At 42.7% G+C, this 22,842-nt stretch overlaps 1 protein-coding gene across 4 annotated transcripts in view; it reads right to left on the reverse strand.

The window, feature by feature from the left end:
• The window catches only part of LOC112231842 (bifunctional UDP-N-acetylglucosamine 2-epimerase/N-acetylmannosamine kinase), a 29,289-nt gene extending 10,271 nt beyond the window's left edge, over positions 1-19,018 (reverse strand). Inside the window, exons 1-7 of one of the 4 annotated variants that reach the window (XM_042311855.1) lie at positions 18,696-19,018; positions 6,183-6,394; positions 5,465-5,711; positions 4,867-5,074; positions 2,658-2,810; positions 2,001-2,213; positions 1,561-1,648 (exon numbers count right to left, since the gene is read on the reverse strand). In XM_042311855.1, the coding sequence (XP_042167789.1) occupies positions 1,561-1,648; positions 2,001-2,213; positions 2,658-2,810; positions 4,867-5,074; positions 5,465-5,711; positions 6,183-6,376 (1,103 nt within the window). In that variant the 5' untranslated portion in view covers positions 6,377-6,394; positions 18,696-19,018. Of the gene's footprint in view, positions 1-1,560; positions 1,649-2,000; positions 2,214-2,657; positions 2,811-4,866; positions 5,075-5,464; positions 5,712-6,072; positions 6,100-6,182; positions 6,395-10,760; positions 10,937-12,352; positions 12,451-18,695 lie in introns of those variants that run through there. The other 3 variants (XM_042311856.1, XM_042311854.1, XM_042311857.1) reach the window with 3 other exon arrangements.
• Positions 19,019-22,842: the final 3,824 nt, after the last annotated feature.

Here is a 22,842-nt window from a genome sequence, read left to right on the forward strand (position 1 = left end):
TTAGCTGTGGTATATTGGCCATATACCGCAACCCCTCCGGCCATATTGCTTAATTGTACCGTGGCAGGTACTGTTGTTTATCCCTCCCGAGTAGCCATAGAAACAACATAGCCACTTCCTCAAAATATTTAAATAGTAGGAATTAATCTGTCATTTATTTAGAAGTTTTTGCAGAGAAGGTCTTAGTCGCACAAGTTGACATCTAGCTAAAAGGTGTTTGGTGCAGTATTTCTCAAGTAAACAAAATGTGCATGATCAGTTCTCTGCTGGGCACTGACTAGTTTATCGAGTGGCTACGCGCTTGGGACTGACTTCTGAGAACAACAACGTGTCTACAACTTCATCATCTGCAAGCTGTCAAACCATGGTAAATAAAGCACAAGCTACACGCTGTTTATCAGTGCCTTAAAAATCACTAGCTAGCTAGCTAAGCTAGCTAGCTAAGTTCCAACTCTGTGTCAATGAAGCTAGAAAATAGTAGCCGTCAGGCACATTGAACAGCCAGGCCACAATCAGCTTAATCAAGTCACTGGCGAGGTTTTGCTTTTTACAACTTTCCCACCATTACCAGAGTGTGCCTGTCTGGCAGTGTTTAATAGGGAATGATGTTACAAAACAGGCTGTGGGGGGACACTATGTTCCAGTTGGGATACAAGTGCACTCTGATCGTATCAATTCTCATTTTGGCCAAATAAGTGGCAGACTCAAGTGATTGACACTAAGAAACACATCAGCAAGTGGCCACTCTATAAAAAGGGCTTAGGGCCAAGGGTTATTTCAACATAACATTGGCGACATGTTCTCTTACATAAACAAGTCTGAGGTGCTGAGTAATGGGCAGGCCCGTCTCACTGTCTGGGAGGTTCTGGCTGCTACGATTGGATAGAGCACAATCAGCACTGCTGTTTCTCTTCTGTTAGAGTGTACTGGGCAAGATCGTAATCCATCCCCAACTCTCCAGTATGTCGCGATAAACTCAGTTTTGGAAGAGACGGACTTTGACCAAAATTATCCTATTTTGCACTTTGTAATCAATTTTGACACTAGAATGAATGTTTGACTCGTATCAATGCCACATAGGCCATTTAAAACCAAATACGTTGGTTCTAAGGGGTAGTTGACCTTTAAGTTCAGTTCAGAGGTTCTGTAATACACACTTTCCAGTGTTCTGATTGTGATACTCAAGGTGCAGGTTGATGGTCACTAGACTTGATACTGAACGTTATGGATTATTGTCATATCTGTTGATGGTGGTTGACGCCAGACTGGATGTACAAGGACCGAGGTCACACTGATTATTTCACTGTTGTATTGATGACAATCCTGTTGACACGGATTCTGTAGCAGCTGAAAAATTCACTTTTGTTTTGTCTTTCAATAAGCCTCTCGGCCTGGTGTTTCCAGAACATTTGGTGCTGTCTGATTAGGATATAAAAGGCCCTGTCTCCAAGAGGCCAGTTAGACATTTTCTCTGCTTCTGTGCTGGGTGATGTCTCCCTGTTGCACCTTGTTATAACCCTGTAATAACCCCTTTTCTAGAGGTTATGCGATGATGCTTACCAGGGGTATCTCTTCCCAAACTGCAGCTCCAGGGCATGGTAGATCTTATTCTGAGTGTCTGCGTCACGGACATGGAGGACGTTTTCACCTGGGAATAGAAAATACAGCTCAACATCCTATAAGCATTCGTAATGGGACGACTGGAAGAATGACAACAAAGCAAATCGCCAAACACTCATACTGGCAAAGCCATCAATTAAGAACTATACCATGAAATTTATAATGAAAAGGTAACACTGGTAACCACAAGTAGGCCCCCTGGTCTGCTCCAAATGGAGGCCACAGTTGCCTCCATAATGGCACACCATTCTCCATTTAGTGCACTACTTTTGACCAGGGCCCATATTCAAGCACTTAAGGGAATAGGGTGCCATTTTGGACGAAACCCATGATTCTAGACCACCTGGTAAATGGTGATGGACTTCAGTAGACCCACCCACCAGTCTCTCTCCCAGTCTGCCTGGACCCCAGGTTGATGACGGGGGTCCCGAAGGCCCCGGCCTCTCGGACACCACAGCTGCTGTTGCCGATCATGGCCCCAGCGTGACACACCAGCTGGATGAACTGCTCGAACGGCACGTGCTTCACCGCCCGGAAGTTAGGGTGCTGCTCCACGCCCTTCTTCCTCATCACGCGCACCATCTCCTTACTTCCTGTTGGAGTCATCACGGAGACGGGACAGGGGTTGTCAGGGGTTACAAGACAGAACAGTGAAGACTGCGGGATGTCTAATTTAACCGACTCCTACACAGTCTACAGTCGGAGATTCAACTCTAGCCATGTCATGTTTTGCAGTAGTGTTTTGTTGGATTTTAAGTACTGGTCACTTGGTTTCTTATTCTTTCTGAGGAAGTTCTACGCCCTTCAAACCAGTCCTAGCCCTAATCATGAGACAGACTGAAGGATTGCAGCTGAACTAGATAAGCAAATACCTTCAACAGAGCAGCCTTCCCACACTATTGACCAAGGGAGGGCTGACACTGTACCTCCAGCTCCACAATCTGTGTGTGTGGTTGCGTAATATGACGGGGCAAAGAGGAGAGAAATAAGGAAAGGGAGACAGGGGGGGAGAAAAAAAGAAAACAATCACCACTGACCTGCGTCTATGTTGGGGAAGAGGACGAGTGTTTTCTTGTTGAAGGAGATGAGGGCGTCCAACATCAGCTCGTAGATCTTGATGGAGTTCTTGATGTCGGTGGTGACCGGGTGCTGCAGGGCCACGATGTAGTCGTGCTCCTTCACATTGTCTCCTGTGGATGTCATTTAGAACATTCTCAGCATTCTAGTACTTTCTGAACAGAGGGAAGCCAACAGTCTACTGCTACCACTGTTCCTTCTGCCCCGTAGGGACTAGCGAAAAGCCCCAGAAATCTATGAACTGATTTAACAACATTCTTATAACACATTTTCCACATCTTTCACAAATCACTGTACTATATGTACTAGAGGTCGACCGATTCATAGGAATGGTCGATTAATTAGGGCTGATTTCAAGTTTTCATAACAATGGGAAATCGGTATTTTTGCGACGATTAAAAAATGTATAATAATAATTCTACCTTTATTTAACTACGCAAGTCAGTTAGAACACATTCTTATTTTCAATGAAGGCCTAGGAACGGTGGGTTAACTGCCTTGTTCATTGCCAGAACGACAGATTTTCACCTTGTCAGCTCGGGGGATCCAATCTTGCAACCTCACAGTTAACTAGTCCAACGCAATAACGACCTGCCTCTCTCTCGTTGCACTCCACAAGGAGACTGCCTGTTACGCGAATGCAGTAAGCCAAGGTAAGTTGCAAGCTAGCATTAAACTTATCTTATAAAAAACAATCAATCATAATCACAAGTTAACTACACATGGTTGATGATATTACTAGATATTATCTAGCGTGTCCTGCGTTGCATATAATCTGACTGAGCATACAAGTATCTGACTGAGCGGTGGTAGGCAGAAGCAGGCGCTTAAAGATTCATTCAAACAGCACTTTTGTGCGTTTTGCCAGCAGCTCTTCGTTGTGCGTCAAGCATTGCGCTGTTTATGACTTCAAGCCTATTAACTCCCGAGATGAGGCTGGTGCAACCGAAGTGAAATGGCTAGCTAGTTAGCGCGCGCTAACTAGAGGGATGGAAGCTATACAGTTACACTGGCAATACTAAAGTGCCTATAAGAACATCCAATAGTCAAAGGTTAATGAAATACAAATGGTATAGAGGGAAATAGTCCTATAATTCCTATAATAACTACAACCTAAAACTTCTTACCTGGGAATATTGAAGACTCGTGTTAAAAGGAACCACCAGCTTTTATATGTTCTCATGTTCTGAGCAAGGAACTGAAACGTTAGCTTTCTTACATAGTAAATGTGCAATATGTGCTTTCTTCTCCAACACTTTGTTTTTGCATTATTTAAACCAAATTGAACATGTTTCATTATTTACTTGAGGCTAAATTGATTTTATTGATTTATTATATTAAGTTAAAATAAGTGTTCATTCAGTATTGTTGTAATTGTCATTATTACAAATCGTTCAATTTTTTAACATTTTAAAATCGGCCGATTAAATCGGTATTGAAAAATCATAAATCGGTCAACCTCTAATATGTACTATACCACTGTCCTAAAGGTTGTAATGAAAAGGCTGGCTCTTTCAACCCGATTGGCCTGCAGGCTTGTCAATCACCCTTTTACTCAAGCCTCCACCTCATTCCAACCAATCAGGTCACATGGACGCACTCCAGGGCACCGCCTACTCACGCTCCAAGTCAGGGTGCGTTACCAGTATCTTGAGAAGACAAGTTGTTGGGATGCTGACTGACTTTTCAAATGCCGTTTCTGAAGTGTTGTGCGTCATTTGACGAGTGCATGTTTGAAATGCTAGTGGGTTCATGTTGGGTGTAATGTCAGCCAACGTTAGTTATAGCTCTATGACAAAGACACAGCGACCTTGTCACCATGGCGATGTAAAGGCAGGCCATGAAACCTAAAACGCCATCACTGTCCTCAGTCCAGGTAACTGTAGTGGACTAGGCCATCAAGGTCAGTACTATTTCCGACCAAGAGGTCTCTGCATATTCAAATAGGAGTTCAAAGCTGGTGCTGTGCAGAAACTGTAGCTGTTTTAGTTTGGTTGCAAGATGCATGACACTGACAGCAGAGGTTGTTATTCCCTGCCTGACCAGGAAAAACTCTGGGCCCTGGATCCTGGCTATTAGTCTGGTATGCCGCATTGAACTGCGTTCCCTGCTGAAAAAGTTGGAACACCACTGATTTAGGGATGAAGGATAGGTTACTACTACACGTACCGAGCCAGTTCCTGATGATGTCCATGTAGTCGTCACGGTGATGGGCGGCCAGCAGCTTGTCATAGGAGGGGCAGCCGGCCAACAGGATGCGAGTGTGGTCCTCACACATGGCGATGAGGTGCTGTTCGGCGGTGCGGGTGCAGCAGGCGTGGTAGTGGGCCAGCTTGGAGATGGCGTGGCGGATGGAGTCGTCGATGGTGCCACTCACCTGGGATGGGAAAGGATCAGACATCAGGGTAAAAGTCTGTTTATTGTCTCTGTGACGGTTCGTTGTCTGAAGCACTGCTATTTCCCTTAGGGAACAAATAGTTGTTTTTATTGAACCAAGACCATCATTATCTCTGTTATGTTGCCTTCTTTGGTGTCCAGGACTTCTGTGTATTTTTGGTAGCCTCGTTATTTTTTTATGGTAATCACTCAGTAAATAGTAACTAAAATACACAAAACGACAGTTCAAAAACGTCCTATATCAAATACCAGGTAACTACAAGTGGAGGGAGCCAACCAATAATTTAATCTAGTTATATTCAGCTCCCAACACAGATATGCCCTACATCCTGAAAAACCTTACATGACATCACTTCCTCCATCCCCTCACCTCTCCTCCCTCCAGGTGCAGGATGCGAATGTTCATCAGGGCGGCAGCCGTTGCCAGGGCGAGGGCATCGAAGCGGTCTCCGTGGACGACCAGAACGTCGGGGCGGAGGCGGTGGAGGACATCTGGCAGCTTGACCAGCGCCAGACCCACTGACTCCACCATGGCTGCCTCGTCCTCCCCACGCACGATGGTGTGCAGCTTGGAGCCGATGTCAAAGTCATCCTGCTCGATCATCCGGAACGTGTTGCTAAAAGGAGGACAGGTGGTCAAAACCAATCATTTCATTCATGAAAGAACACATTTTAGACAAATTAAAAACACATCAAGTTGATTCCACTAAGTGAAATGAACAAACACGAAATATAGTCACGGCAAAAAAAACACAAATTCAGACTCATTTTCATTATGGTCCTCATGAAGGACAGGAGTTTTTCCTGGTCAGATCAAGCAATCAGAAACAAACTTGAGACATGATTACTCAATTAACACTTTTTCCTCAGAGTGCAAATAAACAATGACTGTCAGTGTAAAAACATTTGCAAATAGTTGTGATTTCAGTGGATCGGGAAAAACTAGTTCCAGCACCACCACCTTCAGCTCAAACTCACCCATAATCATCAATGAGATGGGCTCCCAGCACCACCACCTTCAGCTCAAACTCACCCATAATCATCAATGAGATGGGCTCCCAGCACCACCACCTCCAGCTCAAACTCACCCATAATCATCAATGAGATGGGATCCCAGCACCACCACCTCCAGCTCAAACTCATCAGGGTTGGCCTTGATGCCAAACATGATGGGCGCCAGCTTGGAGTAGTCCGCCCGGTTACACGTCGCCACGCACACCCGCAGCTTCCTCGTGGCTTTGTTCTCCTCCATCTTGTCAGTCTTCTCTCTCATCCTCTGCATTCTCAGATAGTACAGTTCCTGGTGAGCAGAGAAAGAGCGATGGTGTTCAGAGTTGAGATGCTGGAATGTCAGGCAAAAAGAAGCTGTGCTGAAAACAATGAGGTCCGATGCTCCTCGTCCTGTTGTGGCCTGGTGGATATATGTTAAAGCTAGAATCTGCAGTTGCGACATCTGTTTTTGGACTTTAATTAATGATATATACCCATTGATTCTTGAAGAGCATAACTTGTAAAATGCCTCATGAGCTAAGTTCAACTGTCGTACCTCATCAGAGCCCAGAATATAAGCTTGTTTTACTCTGTTTGTAAACACTGGATTTACCAAGTGAGTGCAGCAGGATTTATATTATTTGCAACTGGTAAAATGTTCAATTTTGTGAGGAAAGAGCATTCTTTGTTTTTCGTTTTTTTTTTTTTTAATTATGGCAATTCGCACTGACACTTAATGTTAGCTTGATGGCTATTCATAATACCAATGCATGGCGCAAATGTCAGATTTCATTTACAATTGGCAAAAAAAAAAAAAAATGTTTTTACCTGCATTGTGCAAAGGACTGTTTTATTTGTAACTGGCAAGAACGTTTCATTTTGTGAGAACCTGTTTCATGTGAACACTCCCGAGTGGCGCAGCGGTCTGAGGCACTGCATCTCAGTGCTAGAGGAGTCACTACAGACCCTGGTTCGATTCCAGGCTGTATCACAACCGGCCGTGATCGGGAGTCCCATAGGGCGGCGCACAATTGGCCCAGCATCGTCTGGGTTAGGGTTTGCCGAGGTAGGCGGTCATCGTAAATAAAAACATGTCTTAACTGACCTGCTTAGTTAAATTAAAGGTGAAAAAACATGTAGTCACTGTGATAGTCTTTTTCCCAGCGGAATTTGTCATATTTTGAAAAGGAAGTCTTTATTTTTGCATTGTAAAAAGGTAAGTGCCGACTTATTTAATTCAAGGAACTCATGCCGGTTCCACAGATACGGGGTTTTGGAAGCGTCAATGGGTTAATGATATTTGGCTTTCATTTAGTACCAGTCAGCAGGTGTCATTATTCTTTAAAAAAATCAACTTTAAAAGGATCATATACTGTGACGAAGCAGACAACACAGGGACATGGATTATGTGATTGGTAGATGTCAACCACATTCAATTCATTGTGGTGAATACTTGTGCTACCAATTACAAGTCAAGTATCTATTTTTATTTAGAGACAATGAGAGGACAATAAGTAAAATTGTCAACATTTCCGCTGGTCAAAGTAATATGAGGGTGGAGATTTTAATGCCGCCAAAACATGATAATCTAGATAGATGGCCTCCTAAGGATAGCAACTGATTGTGAGATAAGGAATTATGCTTAAGGTTAAGGGTTTGAGATATTTGGAGACATAAGAACCCATAGAAGAAGATGTTTACATAGAGTACTAAAGACCTATCTATACAGTCACATATTGATTTATGATATCTGGAGATAAGGTTGACACGGTTGATGCAGTCTCAATTTGAACCATCGAGTTCAATAGACCATAAAGGGATTTCATAACGATAATTATGCATGGTTTGTCAGCAAAAAAAAAAAGTTAAAAGGTTACTGGAAACGGAATAAGACTAAGGAAAATATTTTCTTAGTGAATGTAGTGAAGTAAAAGTAGTTAAAAGTAATAAAAATAGTAATAATAGTCTGAATACTTTCCGAACGCAACTGCATATAAATATTCTTCTGTGTGTTTGGTTTGTAAGCTCAAAATGGACAGTGACGTCCAATGGGCTTTTGAATAACAAAATACTTTCTCTGTTATCATAAAATATGGGGTCATCCTGCAGCTGGTTTCTGAAACTAATTCAGTCTGTGTATGAATCCAGAGCGTTTCCTCCAAAAGGTTGAGAGAGAAGGCCCTGCTGGACACTCTCGTCGCTAACAAACCACCTGTACATGTGGTCTCATGTCAACACTGATGTCATGGTTAAGTTGGTCACCTGGAAGCTTAGCCAGAAATGGTCTACTGGTTTATTGAAACTCTACACTCAAACTGTTGTGATATGTTTCATTTGATTACTGTAACCATTTTTCTTTCAGGCACATATAACAAAAACAGGTATTAAAAAGAGATTTGAGAAAATGTACTTCAGATGTCTAGTACTTTTCTCCCGGGTGCCCCGTCATGGCTGCCTGCTTTGACGCCTGTCATGTCTCTGCTCGTCTTTGTCAATAAAACATTTCATACTCTGTAAGCCGTCCTGACTACAGAATGTTTCTGAACATGTTATGAATCTACTTCAGTATTACCTCAATTAAGAAAAGTCTTGATATAGCCTACTCTAGGCTATGCTGTGTATTCAAGATTGGTCAAACGCTAAAATCAAATTAAACAGAAGCCCCCCCCCCCTACAGGTCTGTGAGAGCCAGAAATCGTGCTTGTTTGTAGGTGACCAAATACTTATTTTCCACCATAATTTGCAAATAAATTCATTAAAAATCCTACAATGTAATTTTCTGGATTTTTTTCCCTCATTTTGTCTGTCAGTTGAAGTGTACCTATGACGAAAATTACAGGCCTCTCTCATCTTTTTAAGTGGGAGAACTTGCACAACTGGTGGCTGACTAAATACTTTTTTGCTCCACTGTATTTACATGTACATATTCTTATTCCATTCCTTTACTTTGATGCATGTGTATTAGGTAGTTGTGGAATTGTTGGATTACTTGTTAGATATTGCTGCACTGTCGGAACTAGAAGCACAAGCATTTCGCTACTCGTAATAACATCTGCTAACCATGTGTATGTGACCACTAAAATTGGATTCGATTTGTATTGTTCCAAACTAAATCACCCCTTCAATAGAACTAAGACTAGAGAACATTGAGAGGTCTTCCACTAGCTGTAAAGTAATAATTAACTAGCAGCAGAGCAGCAGTGTACAAACGCAGCTCTACCAACGCCCTGGCAAACAGACTCCTAAAACAACTGCTGCCAAACGAACAAGACTGTAAACGTTAGTTAACTACGGGCTAATATTGACAGAGGAGTCAACAAATAACCCAGCCTGGACCTTCCTGGAGGTGGTTGACAACCAGACTGTACCAGACTTGGTCCTGAAGTAGTCAACTTTGGAGCAGATGATAATAAATCAAATGTAAACTGAGATTTAAGTTTGGGTTTCCTCAGACCCACGATTAAGCCTTCTCCACGGAAAATGATTTTAAAACTCTAGGACAGGCTAAAAAAAACAAGGCTGCTCACCACAGTATAGTTTTGAGGCTTCACACCCGGTGTAAACAAAATAACTAATGTAGTACAGGATCAAGACAGTGGGCCTACTTTCAGGCACAGTCACTGCATCCCAAACGACCACAAATACTCGAGACACCTAGCTGACCTTTTCCCAATACACCTGGGATATCAAGGTATAGCCCGTGAACCGCTCTGACCATCATAAAAAAAAAGAAGAAGATTTAGCTAGTGACCCGAATGTTGTGACATTCTTAACATAAGGAGTCAAAAGTTCGGCCTCGTCAATGCATTAGCCTACAACCGAACATTGCGGTATGTAATCTTGGAGACAAACACATTCTTATTCAGTGACACGTGGAGTGATGAAAGACACCTCCGTTGAACATGTCGCATTCACATGTCGCATTCACATGTTCTCAAAGCCATTTAAGAAGTATTCAGAATGACTAGGCTACACAGACAACCGGAAGAGAAACCGTCACATTTTTTTCAATGAACAAACATTGGCCAACTACCCACACATTCATACAAGAGACATGGGAAAATCCCAGTCAACTGCAACATGAAATTAAATCTTTATCCTTTGGTTTGTTGAATAACAACAGAGACAAATTGGTCAGTCCAGGCATTTAAACAGATAGTCCATGCATTCATCACAACAATCCATCCACTCCTTGGTCTCTCATCAGCTCCTCCTTTCTCTGCATCTCTCTCCCTCTGTCACACACACACACACACTACATTTCTTCACAGACACATATATCCGGCCTAGTCTACAGGCTGTCTCACTGAAAAGCTAACATACCAGCCAGGCATTTTCCTCCCTGCACTGGGTTGGTTCTTAGGCTGCGCTTATATCGGCAGCCCAATTCTGATCGTCTTTTCACGAATTGGTCTAATGACCAAACAGATCAGCTTTGAAAAAGATCCAACGTGAAAAGAGCTGATGCGATTGGTCATAAGAAACTAATATAGCATCAGAATGAGTCTGCCTGTCTAAAACGCAGCCTTCCGAGCCAGAATCCCCCCCCTCTGACACACACTGCCCTTGTTTCCAATGAAGTGTCGTCACAAGACCAGGGCTGCTTCCTAGCGATGAGGGGAGCAGCAGCAGGCAAGGAGGGGGAAAAAAATAGGATAAAAGCCACCTTGACTCACATGAGGGTTTCTGGCTATAGGCCCTGGACGCATGGTCAGCCCACTCCGTGATCCACTCCTCTCCCTCTCTCTATCCTTCTCCCCCCCTTTATTTAGTCTCTTCCCTTCCCTTCGGATCATTTGAAAGGCTCACTGTAAAAAGGATAGCTGGTCTTCCTCCTAGCCCGACAAAGGAGCAGCAGCCTGTCGAGAGAGAGAGAGAGTGTAGAGGGGAGGAGGGGCTTCCCTCATCCGACTCAAGAGAGCCCTGATTGGCTGCTGGGTGAGAGGGAACGGTTGAAGCTTCCTGCCTCGATGGCAGCCAGGGCCCAACATAATCACAGACCGACTATGATCTCAACCCAGATAAATCAATGATTCATAGGAAATGTAAGGCCTATAACCATATATTGATAATGAAGCTAAGTTTTTTCACCCTAATGTTGCAAACCCCAGCTTTCTGTAACATTGTCACCCCCAAGCTAAAAGGCCTTTTTTCACACAATCATTTTAAAACAGCAGGTTTTTAAGGACAATAGAGTTCAGTCGTGTGCTTTGTTGTCATGGAAACTCAAGCATCATGCTTCGTGGTGTTGCAATACTGGTACCGTGACAACCATAGGTCTGGGAATCAATGACCATAATTCCCCCCCACCTAATCAATAAGTATGTCAGTATCAACACATCAGCAGTGAATTATAGACCAACGGGTTTCTTGACAACACTGCAAGAGCCCATCTCTTTAATGATGGTGGATGATAGATGAACTCTCAAACCATTTCTCAAACACTTCTTCCTACTTCCTACTGCTTTTCAGTGTGACGGATGAAAAGCAGGCATTGATTGGCATCATTTGTCAGCCTTTCCAGTTCCTTGTAGTGGCAGACACAGTATTTGTCTTAGATAACCACTTGATCAGCCATCCTTTCAAGTAGTAGACCTAGCTTAGCGCTGGGCGATATGGACAAATCTATGGGCGATTCACGACATACACTTACTGGGTGTGAACTGCTCACCGATATATCGTGCGACCATACTAAAAACACGTTGGCTCACTATTTAAAAAGATGGAGAACAAGCTACAGGATGAATACTGGATTTTTGGCACAGGTACAGCCAACCAGAGCTAGCAAAGGCTACCTGGCAACAACAAATATTTTTTACAATTTGAGTCAAAGTAACGATATAATATCGTCCAAAATAATATTGCGATACGTAGCTATGAATTCCCCCCATCACTACTACTGTAGATAAGCCTAAGTCCTAAACACTTGCTGTAGCCTGCGCCTCTCTACACATGCACGTACACACATGCCGAATTCTCTCGTGCCAAAAAGCCTCCTCTGTGCTGAATAAAGTTTCCATTGTTGTTCAAAAAGGACAGAAAACACCTAGGCCAATGAAGTAACACAAAAATAGATCCGGTCAAGCAAGTGAAGAATTGACCAGAACTTGATGACATATTCTCCATCCCAGACACATGACATAATAACCCTGCCAGGAATACTACTAGACTTATAAAAGACAATACTATAACCAATACTATAACCCAACCTTTCTATAACCCCATAAAGCAGTAGACCAAATAGAATAACAAAAAAAGATCAACTCACAGTGCAGTCTTCCCCTCTAAAAAAAAAACAGTGCAGTAGAAAGACAGAGAAACTAAACTAAAAGCAGGTAACATCAACCTAGCCTGGACTCTGGACCTAGCCTGGTCCTAGCCTGGACCCATAGTCCACTTCTAGCTAGTTATTGTACCACGTGGTCTGTCGCCCCAGGCTAGTAGTACTAACAAATATTTTTTATTAGCCTTGTTCCAAGAACAGAATAGGTCAGTCACAGATAATTAGGCTAATAATTGTAATAAGGTAAACAATAGAGATGGTTACTAATCGTTGTACGGTGAGATACTTCACAATAGACAGATACTTAGTAATAACAGTTGAGTTCCAGGCGTGACATAAGACTTAATTCAGCATGGGCTATTGACACACTGGGTGTGGATTGATACACCCAAATGGATCCAGCCAACAAGAACCATGTTAGCTCTAAGCACACAGTGTGAAATGTGGTCCAGAATGATTCATCTAGGCCTATCCTGTGTCAGAAACGATTCGCAAAATAGGCTACACCTGCAAAAGGAAATGACTAGGTTAGTTGTGGCGAGCACCAGAATGTTTATGGATACTTTTCTGATGCAATGTCATGATACTTGAGAAAGAGGCTAGATTTCACCTCATGTTGCGTTAGTCCTAGCTCTACTACTCCCATCCATTGTTCCATTGTCCAAATTGTTCCTTCCACGCCCAATATCTTCTTTATTTTTTTAAAAATACATTTGAGTTGAAATAACTACTCCCTGCACTGGCACTTCCAAAACATCACTTGAGAAATAGAAAATAGCTCAGGGCTGAATCAGGTTCCACAACTGGGGTTGGAGCAAAAACAAACAGGATGATACCAGAAACAGGGCTGTCATCAGAGTTTAAATACTGCTTTCCGGAACCCATTAGCCAGAACAATAATTTTCGCTTAGCAATTAAAGATTTTTTATTTATTTTTTAGAGTTAAATCAGGTTGACTGCCCCCCCTTAAGCCACAACAAATAAACAAGTGAAATCTGTGAACAATCATATTAACATGTTTCCACAACTAAACATTTCACTGTTGACAGCCCCTCTTTTTGCACACTCAAGAAAGGAATGAAGGAGAGCAAGAGGTGGCGATGGAAAGCACAGTGGTGAAATATTCTGTAGATAAAAAGGTCATGTCAGCCTATTAATTATAAAAAAATATATACATTTTCTATTGAAAAATCGAATAAAAATGCACTATATATTGTAAGCTAACTATTCTGTAAGCTGCCCTGCACAATCAATGTTTGGAGCGTAGCATATAAGAACCAGTCCATACAGTGTGCATAATAATACTGTCCACACTCAAAGCCGATTACTAGAGTTTGTTTCATTTTGCAGTAGACAGTGCATTCGGAGAGTAGTCGGACCCCTTGACTTTTCCCACTGTTACTTTCAGCCTTATTCTAAAATATATATATTATTATTTTTATTATATCTAAATTTACACACATTACCCCATAATATGAAAGTGAAAACTTGTTTAGACATTTGTTCAAATTTATAAAAAATAAAACAGAAATACCTTAAATGTTTAGACCCTTTGCTAGGAGACTCGAAATTGGGCTCAGGTGCATCCTGTTTCCATTGATCATCCTAGAGATGTTTCTACAACTTGGACTCCACCTGTGGTAAATTCAATTGATTGGACATGATTTGGAAAGGAAAACACCTGTCTCTATAAAAGGTTCCACAGTTGACAGTGCATAACAGAGCAAAAACTATGCCACAAGGTCGAAGGAATAGTCTGTCGAGCTCCGAGACAGGATTGTGTCGAGGCACAGATCTGGGGAAGGGTACCAAAAAATGTCTGCAGCATTGAAGGTCCCCAAGAACACAGTGGCCTTCATCATTCTTAAAATGTAAAAAGTTTGGAACCAAGGCTCTTAATAGAGCTGGCCGCACAGCCAAACTGAGCAAACAGGGGAGAAGGGCCTTTGTCAGGGAGGTAACTAAGAACCTGATGGTCACTGAAAGACCTCCAGAGTTCCTTTGTTGAGATGGGAGAACCTTCCAGAAGGACAACCATCTCTGCAGCACTCCACCAATCAGATCTTTATGGTAGACGGAAGCCACTCCTCAGTAAAAAGCACATGATAGACCATTTGGAGTTTGCCAAAATACACCTAAAGACTCTCAGACCATGAGAAACAAGATTCTCTGGTCTGATGAAACCAAGATTGAACTCTTTGGCCTGAATGCCAAGCATTACATCTGGAGGAAACCTGGCACCATCCCTACGTTGAAGCATGGTGGTGGCTGCATCCTGCTGTGGGGATGTTTTTCAGCGGCAGGGACTGGGAGACTAGTCCGGAATGAGGCAAAGATGAACGGAGAAAAATACAGAGAGATCCTTCATGAAAACATGCTCCAGAGTGCTCAGTATCTCAGACTAGGGCAAAGTTTCACCTTCCAACAGGACAACGACCCTAAGCCCACAGCCAAGACAACGCAGGAGTGGCCAAGGGACAAGTCTCTGAATGTCCTTGAGTGGCCCAGCCAGAGCCCGGACTTGAACCCGATCTAACATTTCTAGATAGACCTGCAAATAGCTGTGCAGCGACGCTCCCCATCCAACCTGACAGAGCTTGAGAGGATCTGCCGAGAAGAGTGGGAGAAACTCCCCAAATACAGGTGTGCCAAGCTTGTAGCGTCATACCCAAGAAGACACAAGTCATTAATTGCTGCCAAAGGTGCTTCAACAAAGTACTGAGAAAGGGTCTGAATACTTATGTAAATGTAATTTCATTTGATAGAATTTTTAGCAAATCTAAACCTGTTTTTGCATTGTCATTATGGGGTATGTGTGTAGATTGGAGGGGGAAAAACAATTTAATCCATTTTAGAATAAGGCTGTTACGTAACAAAATGTGGAAAAAGTCAAGGGGTCTGAATACTTTCTGAATGCACTGTATGTACCAAAATACTTCTTAAATCTATGGGCTTTTTTTTATGTAGTTCTGCCGTGTGTAATATGCGGTAGTCTGCTGCACCACGGTACCCACTTGATTTGCCTACTGCACCACAGTACCCATTTGATTTGCCTACTGCACCACAGTACCCATTTGATTTGCCTACTGCACCACAGTACCCATTTGATTTGCCTACTGCACCACAGTACCCATTTGATTTGCCTACTGCACCACGGTACCCATTTGATTTGCCTGCTGCACCACGGTACCCATTTGATTTGCCTGCTGCACCATAGTACCCATTTGATTTGCCTACTGCACCACAGTACCCATTTGATTTGCCTACTGCACCACAGTACCCATTTGATTTGCCTACTGCACCACAGTACCCATTTGATTTGCCTACTGCACCATAGTACCCATTTGATTTGCCTGCTGCACCATAGTACCCATTTGATTTGTCTACCTACTACTAATGTTATTATAAATCTTACTGATAAAAGAACAAATGTAAAAACTTTAGCTCCTCTCCAACTCCTCCAAGATGTACCATCTGCAGGGTGTCTTTCGATTAGTCCTCGTTTGTTTAGGCTTAAATCCAGAGTCCTTGGCCTTCTTTCGTGTAATTATCATAGTCCAGATGGGAAGCTGCCACGTCTGATAAAGGAGATTTATTCCCCTCCCCCCAAGTGTTTTTGAAATTATTATTTTTAACCCTTATTTTACCAGGTTTGAGGGAATGGTTGGAATGGTGCAATGATACAACCTGAGGGGTATGTTACAAAGCAGGATCGACGAGTTAGCCAGCAATCTTTGATAAACAACCAGAAAAAAAAAAAGATTTTTGGACCCATTCACCTGAGGTCTGTTTGCACAGATACCGCCATTCTCCATCTATATAGTGAGAACATTGCTTGCATAGGATATTAATAATCCTAACACATGGCCTAGCCCAAACATAGAGGACGATTAGGCAAGGTATATTAACATGCCATAGATGTGTCTGAGATGTGTTACAGTAAGCGGCAAAAGTATTGGGACAGTGACCCATGTTGTTGTTTTGGCTCTGTACTCCAGCACGTTGGATTTGACATTATTAAATGACTATGGAGGTTAAAGTGCAGACTGTCAGCTTTAATTTGAGTGTATTATCATCCATATCGGGTGAACCATTTAGAAATTACAGCACTTTTTGTACATAGCCCCTCCCATTTAAGGGGACCAAAAGTATTGGGCAAAATTCACTTATGTGTATTAAAGTAGTCAAATGTTTAGTATTTTGTCCCGTATTCCTTGCACGCAATGAATACATCAAGTGTGTGACTCTGCAAACTTGTTGGATGCATTTGCTGTTTGTTTTGGTTGTGTTTCAGATGAATTGTGGCCCAATAGAAATAATGTGTTGTCATTATGAAGTCCATTTTATTGTATATATATAGGAATATAATGTTTCTAAACACTTCTACATTAATGTAGATGCTACATTGGTTACGGAGAGTCCTGAATGAATTGTTGGGGAGGGGGGGTAGAGAGATGGTAATCAGTGTTAGGTCGGCGAGAATACATTTTATCGGTCTACAGGTCAATTTGCATACATTTTGAAATTAAATTGGCTTGTGTGTATTTTTGTTAGTCGTCATGCATCTTAAATATCACAGCATACAGAGACTATAGCCTACCTACCACCTGTCAGACAGCGCAACAGTAGCTCCTCAAAAAGCCTGTAGACTATGGAGTGAAACCTGCTTTTGTAAACTCAGTCATTGTGCAACAAATAACATTTCTAAATAGAATCGCGTAAAAAAAAAAAAAGAGTTGTGGCCGTGATTTAAAAAGGACCTATTTTTATCTCTCAATCTCAACTCGTAAAGCGCGCCTCCCATTCAGATGCTAGTCTATAGCCTGCCTACCGTTGACTAACAGCACATCACCCATCACTTCGTAATGTGACCTTGAGGCAGCATAATTGTTTGAAACCTGATTTCCAGTGTTTTTGATACTCAAGGTGCGGGTTGATAGTCACTAGACTTGATACTCAATGTTATGGATTATTCTCATATGTTGATGGTGGTTGACGCCAGACTGGATGTAAAAGGACCGAGGACACACTGATTATTCACTGTTGTATTGTAGACATCCTGTGAACTCTGATTCTGTAGCAGCTGACAGTCATTGCCTTTTTGTTTGGATTTCCTACTAGACTCTCAGGCTGGTGTTTTCAGAACATGTGTTGCTGTCTGATTAGGATATAAAAGGGCATGTCTCCAAGGTTGTGGAGTCTAGACATAGGCCTGCATAACACGTTTATTTCGTACCTAATCAAAGACAGATCCTAGTCTATTTATTTATACATCTGTATTATATACACTGTTAAATCCAAAGGCAGTTTATGAAAATAACGTGTTGCTGATAGTGAAATTGCGCCACCCACTGGTAGATAGAGGGATACTAAGAATGTACTTTGATGTACAATAAATAGGTGGTGGTAGGACAAAATATTTGATTCCACACCTGAAGCAACAAACACAAATCTACTGTATTCTCTAATAGCCAGTCCACAGGCCTCCCATCTATAAATCCACGGAACAAATGTACATTAAATAATAGTGTAATGGGCATTGCTGAACTCAGAAGTAGTTAAAGATAATTAGCCAGTTTCAACTAACTTTATATTTCTCATGAAAGGACGAAATATTCTAGCTATTTACAATGTAGCTATTTCAATGATACAGTATGTTAGCTAGCTAGAATAAACTTGCTAGGAAATACATTTTAGGCTAACTGTTCATTTTTAGTTTGAATATACATTTTTGTAGTCAGCCTTGCCATATCAAGGTCCGTTTCAATTGATAAAAGTAGCTAACGTTATCACGCTACATAACTAACTATTGGCTTAAAAAGTTCGCCTAAATCAGCAAGTGATGGTGGCCCGGTTCTGTTGCGAACAAGCTATTAGCAGTTAGCTATCTAACTGTTGCTTGTAACGTCGTTAGCGGGATAGCTAGTTAGCTCAACCTGCTTTTATTCACACGGATTTAGTTAGCAAACAATTACACATTTAACGTTTGCTAAGTTAGACAGTTGGCTACTAGTAACGATATCTATGTATGATAGGATGATTAGCTGGTTAGCTCACGTGTGCTAACTTCAGCTAACTTTCAACTAGGCTAGCTAGCTTTGTGATTCATAGTGAAAATGCGCATATTACATTAACTAAATAGCGAAGTTTGTTATAACGGAGGACAATATGTTTGTCTTGTCCAACTTGCGTTAGCTAGCCAGCTAGCTAGCTAACTTCTAGCCGAAAGTGTAGTTCCACAAACGTTAGCTAGCTATGTAGCTAGATCAAAGTTAGCTGGCATGAATACTCTGAAGCGTGAACGTTGCACTAAATTAACTTTACTTACCTTTATTCAAGCAGATCCTCTTAATCTCATGCAATGTCTCTCATCATGTCTCTTTCAGATGTAGGCGTGAAAGTGAAATGGTCCCGGGTACTTATGAGTCAGAGGCTAGGATTAGCTACTCAAACCAATTGAACATTACTGGTGCATATATTGCTCTTGTGCGCGAAATCTTAAAAAACATACTTCAAGCACCTGCCTTCGATAACCGAACAGGGCGAAAAAATTGCGCTGTCGGAGAAGGACACTGTTTACTGGTTATTAGTACAGCAGGCGGGAGTCTTGTTGGCGATACTGTGTGTTAGCTAGTAATCAATCATTCAAATGTATTTATAAAGCCCTTTTCACATCAGCAAATGTCACAAAGTGTTATACAGAAACCCAGCCTAAAAAAACAGCAATCAATGCAGATGTAGAAGCACGGTGGCTAGGAAAAACTCTAGAAAGGCAGGAACCGAGGAAGAATCAAATCAAATCAAATTTATTTGTCACATACACATGGTTAGCAGATGTTAATGAGAGTGTAGAGAAATGCTTGTGCTTCTAGTTCCGACAATGCAGTAATAACCAACAAGTAATCTAACCTAACAATTCCAAAACTACTACCTTATACACACAAGTGTAAAGGGATAAATAATATGTACATAAAGATATATGAATGAGTGATGGTACAGAACGGCATAGGCAAGATGCAGTGGATGGTATCGGTAAGAACCTAGGAAGAACCATAGAGAGGTACCAGGCTCTGAGGGGTGGCCAGTCCTCTTCTGGCTGTGCAGGATTGAAATTATAACAGTACATGGCCACGATGTTCAAACGTTCATTGATGACCAGCAGGGTCAAATAAAAATAATAATCACAGTGGTTGTAGAGGCTGCAAAAGCTCAGCGCCTCAGGAGTAAATGTCAGTTGGCTTTTCATAGCTGAGCATTCAGAAGACAGAGACAGCAGATGCGGTAGAGAGAGAGTGGTGAAAACAGCAGATCCGGGACAGGCAGCACGTCCGGTGAACAGGTCAGGGTTCCATAGCTGCAGGCAGAACAGTTGAAACTGGAGCAGCAGCACGACCACGTGGACTGGGGACAGCAAGGAGTCATCAGGCTAGGTAGTCCTGAGGCATGGTCCTAGGGCTCAGGTACCTTGGGAAGGGAGAGGGAGACAGAGAATTTGAAGGAGCATACTGAAATTCACACAGGACAGGGGATAAGACAGGAGAAATACTCCAGATATAACAGACTGACCCTAGCCCCCCGACATACAAACTATTGCAGCATAAATACTGGAGGCTGAGACTGGAGGGGTCGGGAGACACTGTGGCCCCGTCCGGCCAACCAGGCAGGATATAACCCCACCCACTTTGCCAAAGCACAGCCCCCACACCACTAGAGGGAGATCTTCAAACCACCAACTTACTACCCTGAGACAAGACTGAGTTTAGCCCATGAAGATCTCCCCCACAGCACAAACCCGAGGAGGGCGCCAAACCCGGACAGGAAGATCACGTCAGTGACTCAACCCACTCAAGTGACGCACCCCTCCTAGGAACGGGATGGAAGAGTACCAGTAAGCCAGTGACTCAGCCCCCGTAATAGCGTTCCCCGTTCTCCTGGTGGAGAGAGGGCAACCGGCCAGGCAGACAGCAAGGGTGGTTCGTCGCTCCAGTGCCTTTCCGTTCACCTTCACACTCCTGGGCCAGACTACACTCAATCATAGGACCAAAAATCTCCAATTTCGACTCCAGCCCAAAGGACACATTTCCACCGGTCTAATGTCCGTTGCTCGTGTTTGTTGGCCCAAGAAGTGTCTCCTTCTTATTGGTGTGCTTTAGTAGTGGTTTCTTTGCAGCAATTTGACCATTAAGGCCTGATTCACGCAGTCTCTTCTGAACAGTTGATGTTGAGTTGTGTCTATTACTTGAACTCTGAAGCATTTATTTGAGCTGCAATTTCTGTGGCTGGTAACTATTGAACTTATCCTCTGCAGCAGAAGCAACTCGGGGTCTTCCATTCCTGTGGCGGTCCTCATGAGAGCCACTTTCATCATTGCGCTTGATGGTTTTTGCGACTGCACTTGTAGAAACTTTCAAAGTTCTTGAAATGCTTCGTATTGACTGACCTTCATGTCTTAAAGTAATTTCTCTTTGCTTATTTGAGCTTTTCTTGTCGTACTATAGACTTGGTATTTTTACCAAATAGGGCTATCTCCTGTGTACCCCCCCTACATTGTCACAACACAACTGATTGTCTCAAACGCATTAAGAAGGAAAGAAATTCCACAAATGTACTTTTAACAAGGCACACCTGTTAATTGAAATGCATTCCAGGTGACTACCTCATGAAGCTGGTTGAGAGAACGCCAAGAGTGTGCAAAGCTGTCATCAAGGCAAAGGGTAGCTACTTTGAAGAATCTCAAATATAAAATATATTTTGATTTGTTCAACACTTTTTTTGGTTACTACATGATTCCATATGTGTTATTTGATAGTTTTGATGTCTTCACTGTTATTCTACAACGTAGAAAATAGTCCAAATAAAGAAAGAGCCTTGAATTAGTAGGTGCTCTAAAACCTTTGACCGGTAGTGTATGTATGGCTTGACAATGAGAGCAGTGGAGTTGGCAAAAGCACTAACAGATCTGGGGACCAGGCTAGCTCTAATCTAGACCAATACTTACAACTCATCTAACTAGACCATATACACTGTATCTAAAACATGTAGTAAAAGCTGAAGCAAGAACACATATATTTTCTTCAGAAAATGTACCTTTTCTAGTTTCTGAAGGATTCTCATTGCCAGTTGATGGAGCTATTTCTCTGAAATGTTTCTTTAATCAATGACTACCCCTGGCCTGGATGAGTTTCATTGAACAGGCTGTGTATCAAATGTTGGTCCTTACCGGTCTATGGTTGTCACTCAACTCATACTATCCCGCTAAGCTAAAGTCTAAGTGTTATCTCTATGACCTTCAGGTCTCAGGCAAGGTCACCCGTCAGGCAAATGAGAGCACGTAGCTCAGCGAACTAACTACCAGGCTACCTCTGCTATGACACCTTTCAAGTTATTTTGATCCTCTTAGGGTAAGATATCCAATCAAATGTCTGATCAACTCTTTCTCCACTATGAAGTTTCCTAATTCTGCAAATCTGCATGCTTGCATACAGTCATCAAAGGCAGCAATGAATTGGCCTTCAGGAAAACTGAAGATTTGAAAAATACGGTTATTTCTCAAGGACTTTCTTCTCTTGAGTGTTCAATCTCCCCTCTTTGAACACAGCTACTGTGTGCTGAACCTCACTCTCTCGCTCACTGCCACTTCAATGAGCACATCTCTCAGCCCCCCCATCCTGAGCACATCTCTCAGCCCCCCATCCTGAGCACATCTCTCAGCCCCCCATCCTGAGCACAACCCAGCAGCAGCAGTGCGGCTTGCTATTTTATAACTGTGCTGCATTGCAGGGCTATCTCCACAAATGAGGGCTGGATTATATAAGAGCTGACTGGTGTTAAGCCTTGAGAGCTGCAAAGTGAGAGAGAAGAGGGGAGAGAGAGAGGTAGGGGAGGTGATGGAGGGGGCGGGTTGTGTGACGCAGTAGGACGTGCATAGAGACCAGAATGCAGACACTACTTCCCAACACCCCCCCCACCCCCCAACCACTCAACCCCAGACATCATGAAAGAACAACGCTGCCCCGGGGACTTGTCCAGGTAAGTGTTGAATGAACCAAAGGCTGTCACACTGCTGCAATGGGCTCCTTGGAACCGACTCTGATTTCAGCTGGCACCCTATTTCATGCATTTTACACATGCGAGCAGCACACATTTTTCTTTTTTGCACGCTTAGATTAAATGAGGTATTTGCAAACACCTCTTTCAATGGGCGTTAGGTAAACAACACGAACTGCTAGTCCCCAGGTTGACTCACCTAACAGTCGCCTTGTGAAGTATGTCCAGTATCTGGCTGACTATAAGGTTGCCCGTTAAAAGTCTGATAATTAGACCTTTACTTCACTTGTCTGCTTCACAACACAACCCCATTACATTTGCACTGTCCACACGGGGCAGGTTATCTGGTATTCCCCTCTCTTATCCAGCTCCACTGCTCATGGGTTCCCCCACAACACTGGGTTTCCTCTCCAGCCCCCCACCACCAC

The sequence above is a fragment of the Oncorhynchus tshawytscha genome, linkage group LG34, assembly GCF_018296145.1.
Source record: "Oncorhynchus tshawytscha isolate Ot180627B linkage group LG34, Otsh_v2.0, whole genome shotgun sequence".
Lineage (NCBI taxonomy): Eukaryota > Metazoa > Chordata > Actinopteri > Salmoniformes > Salmonidae > Oncorhynchus > Oncorhynchus tshawytscha.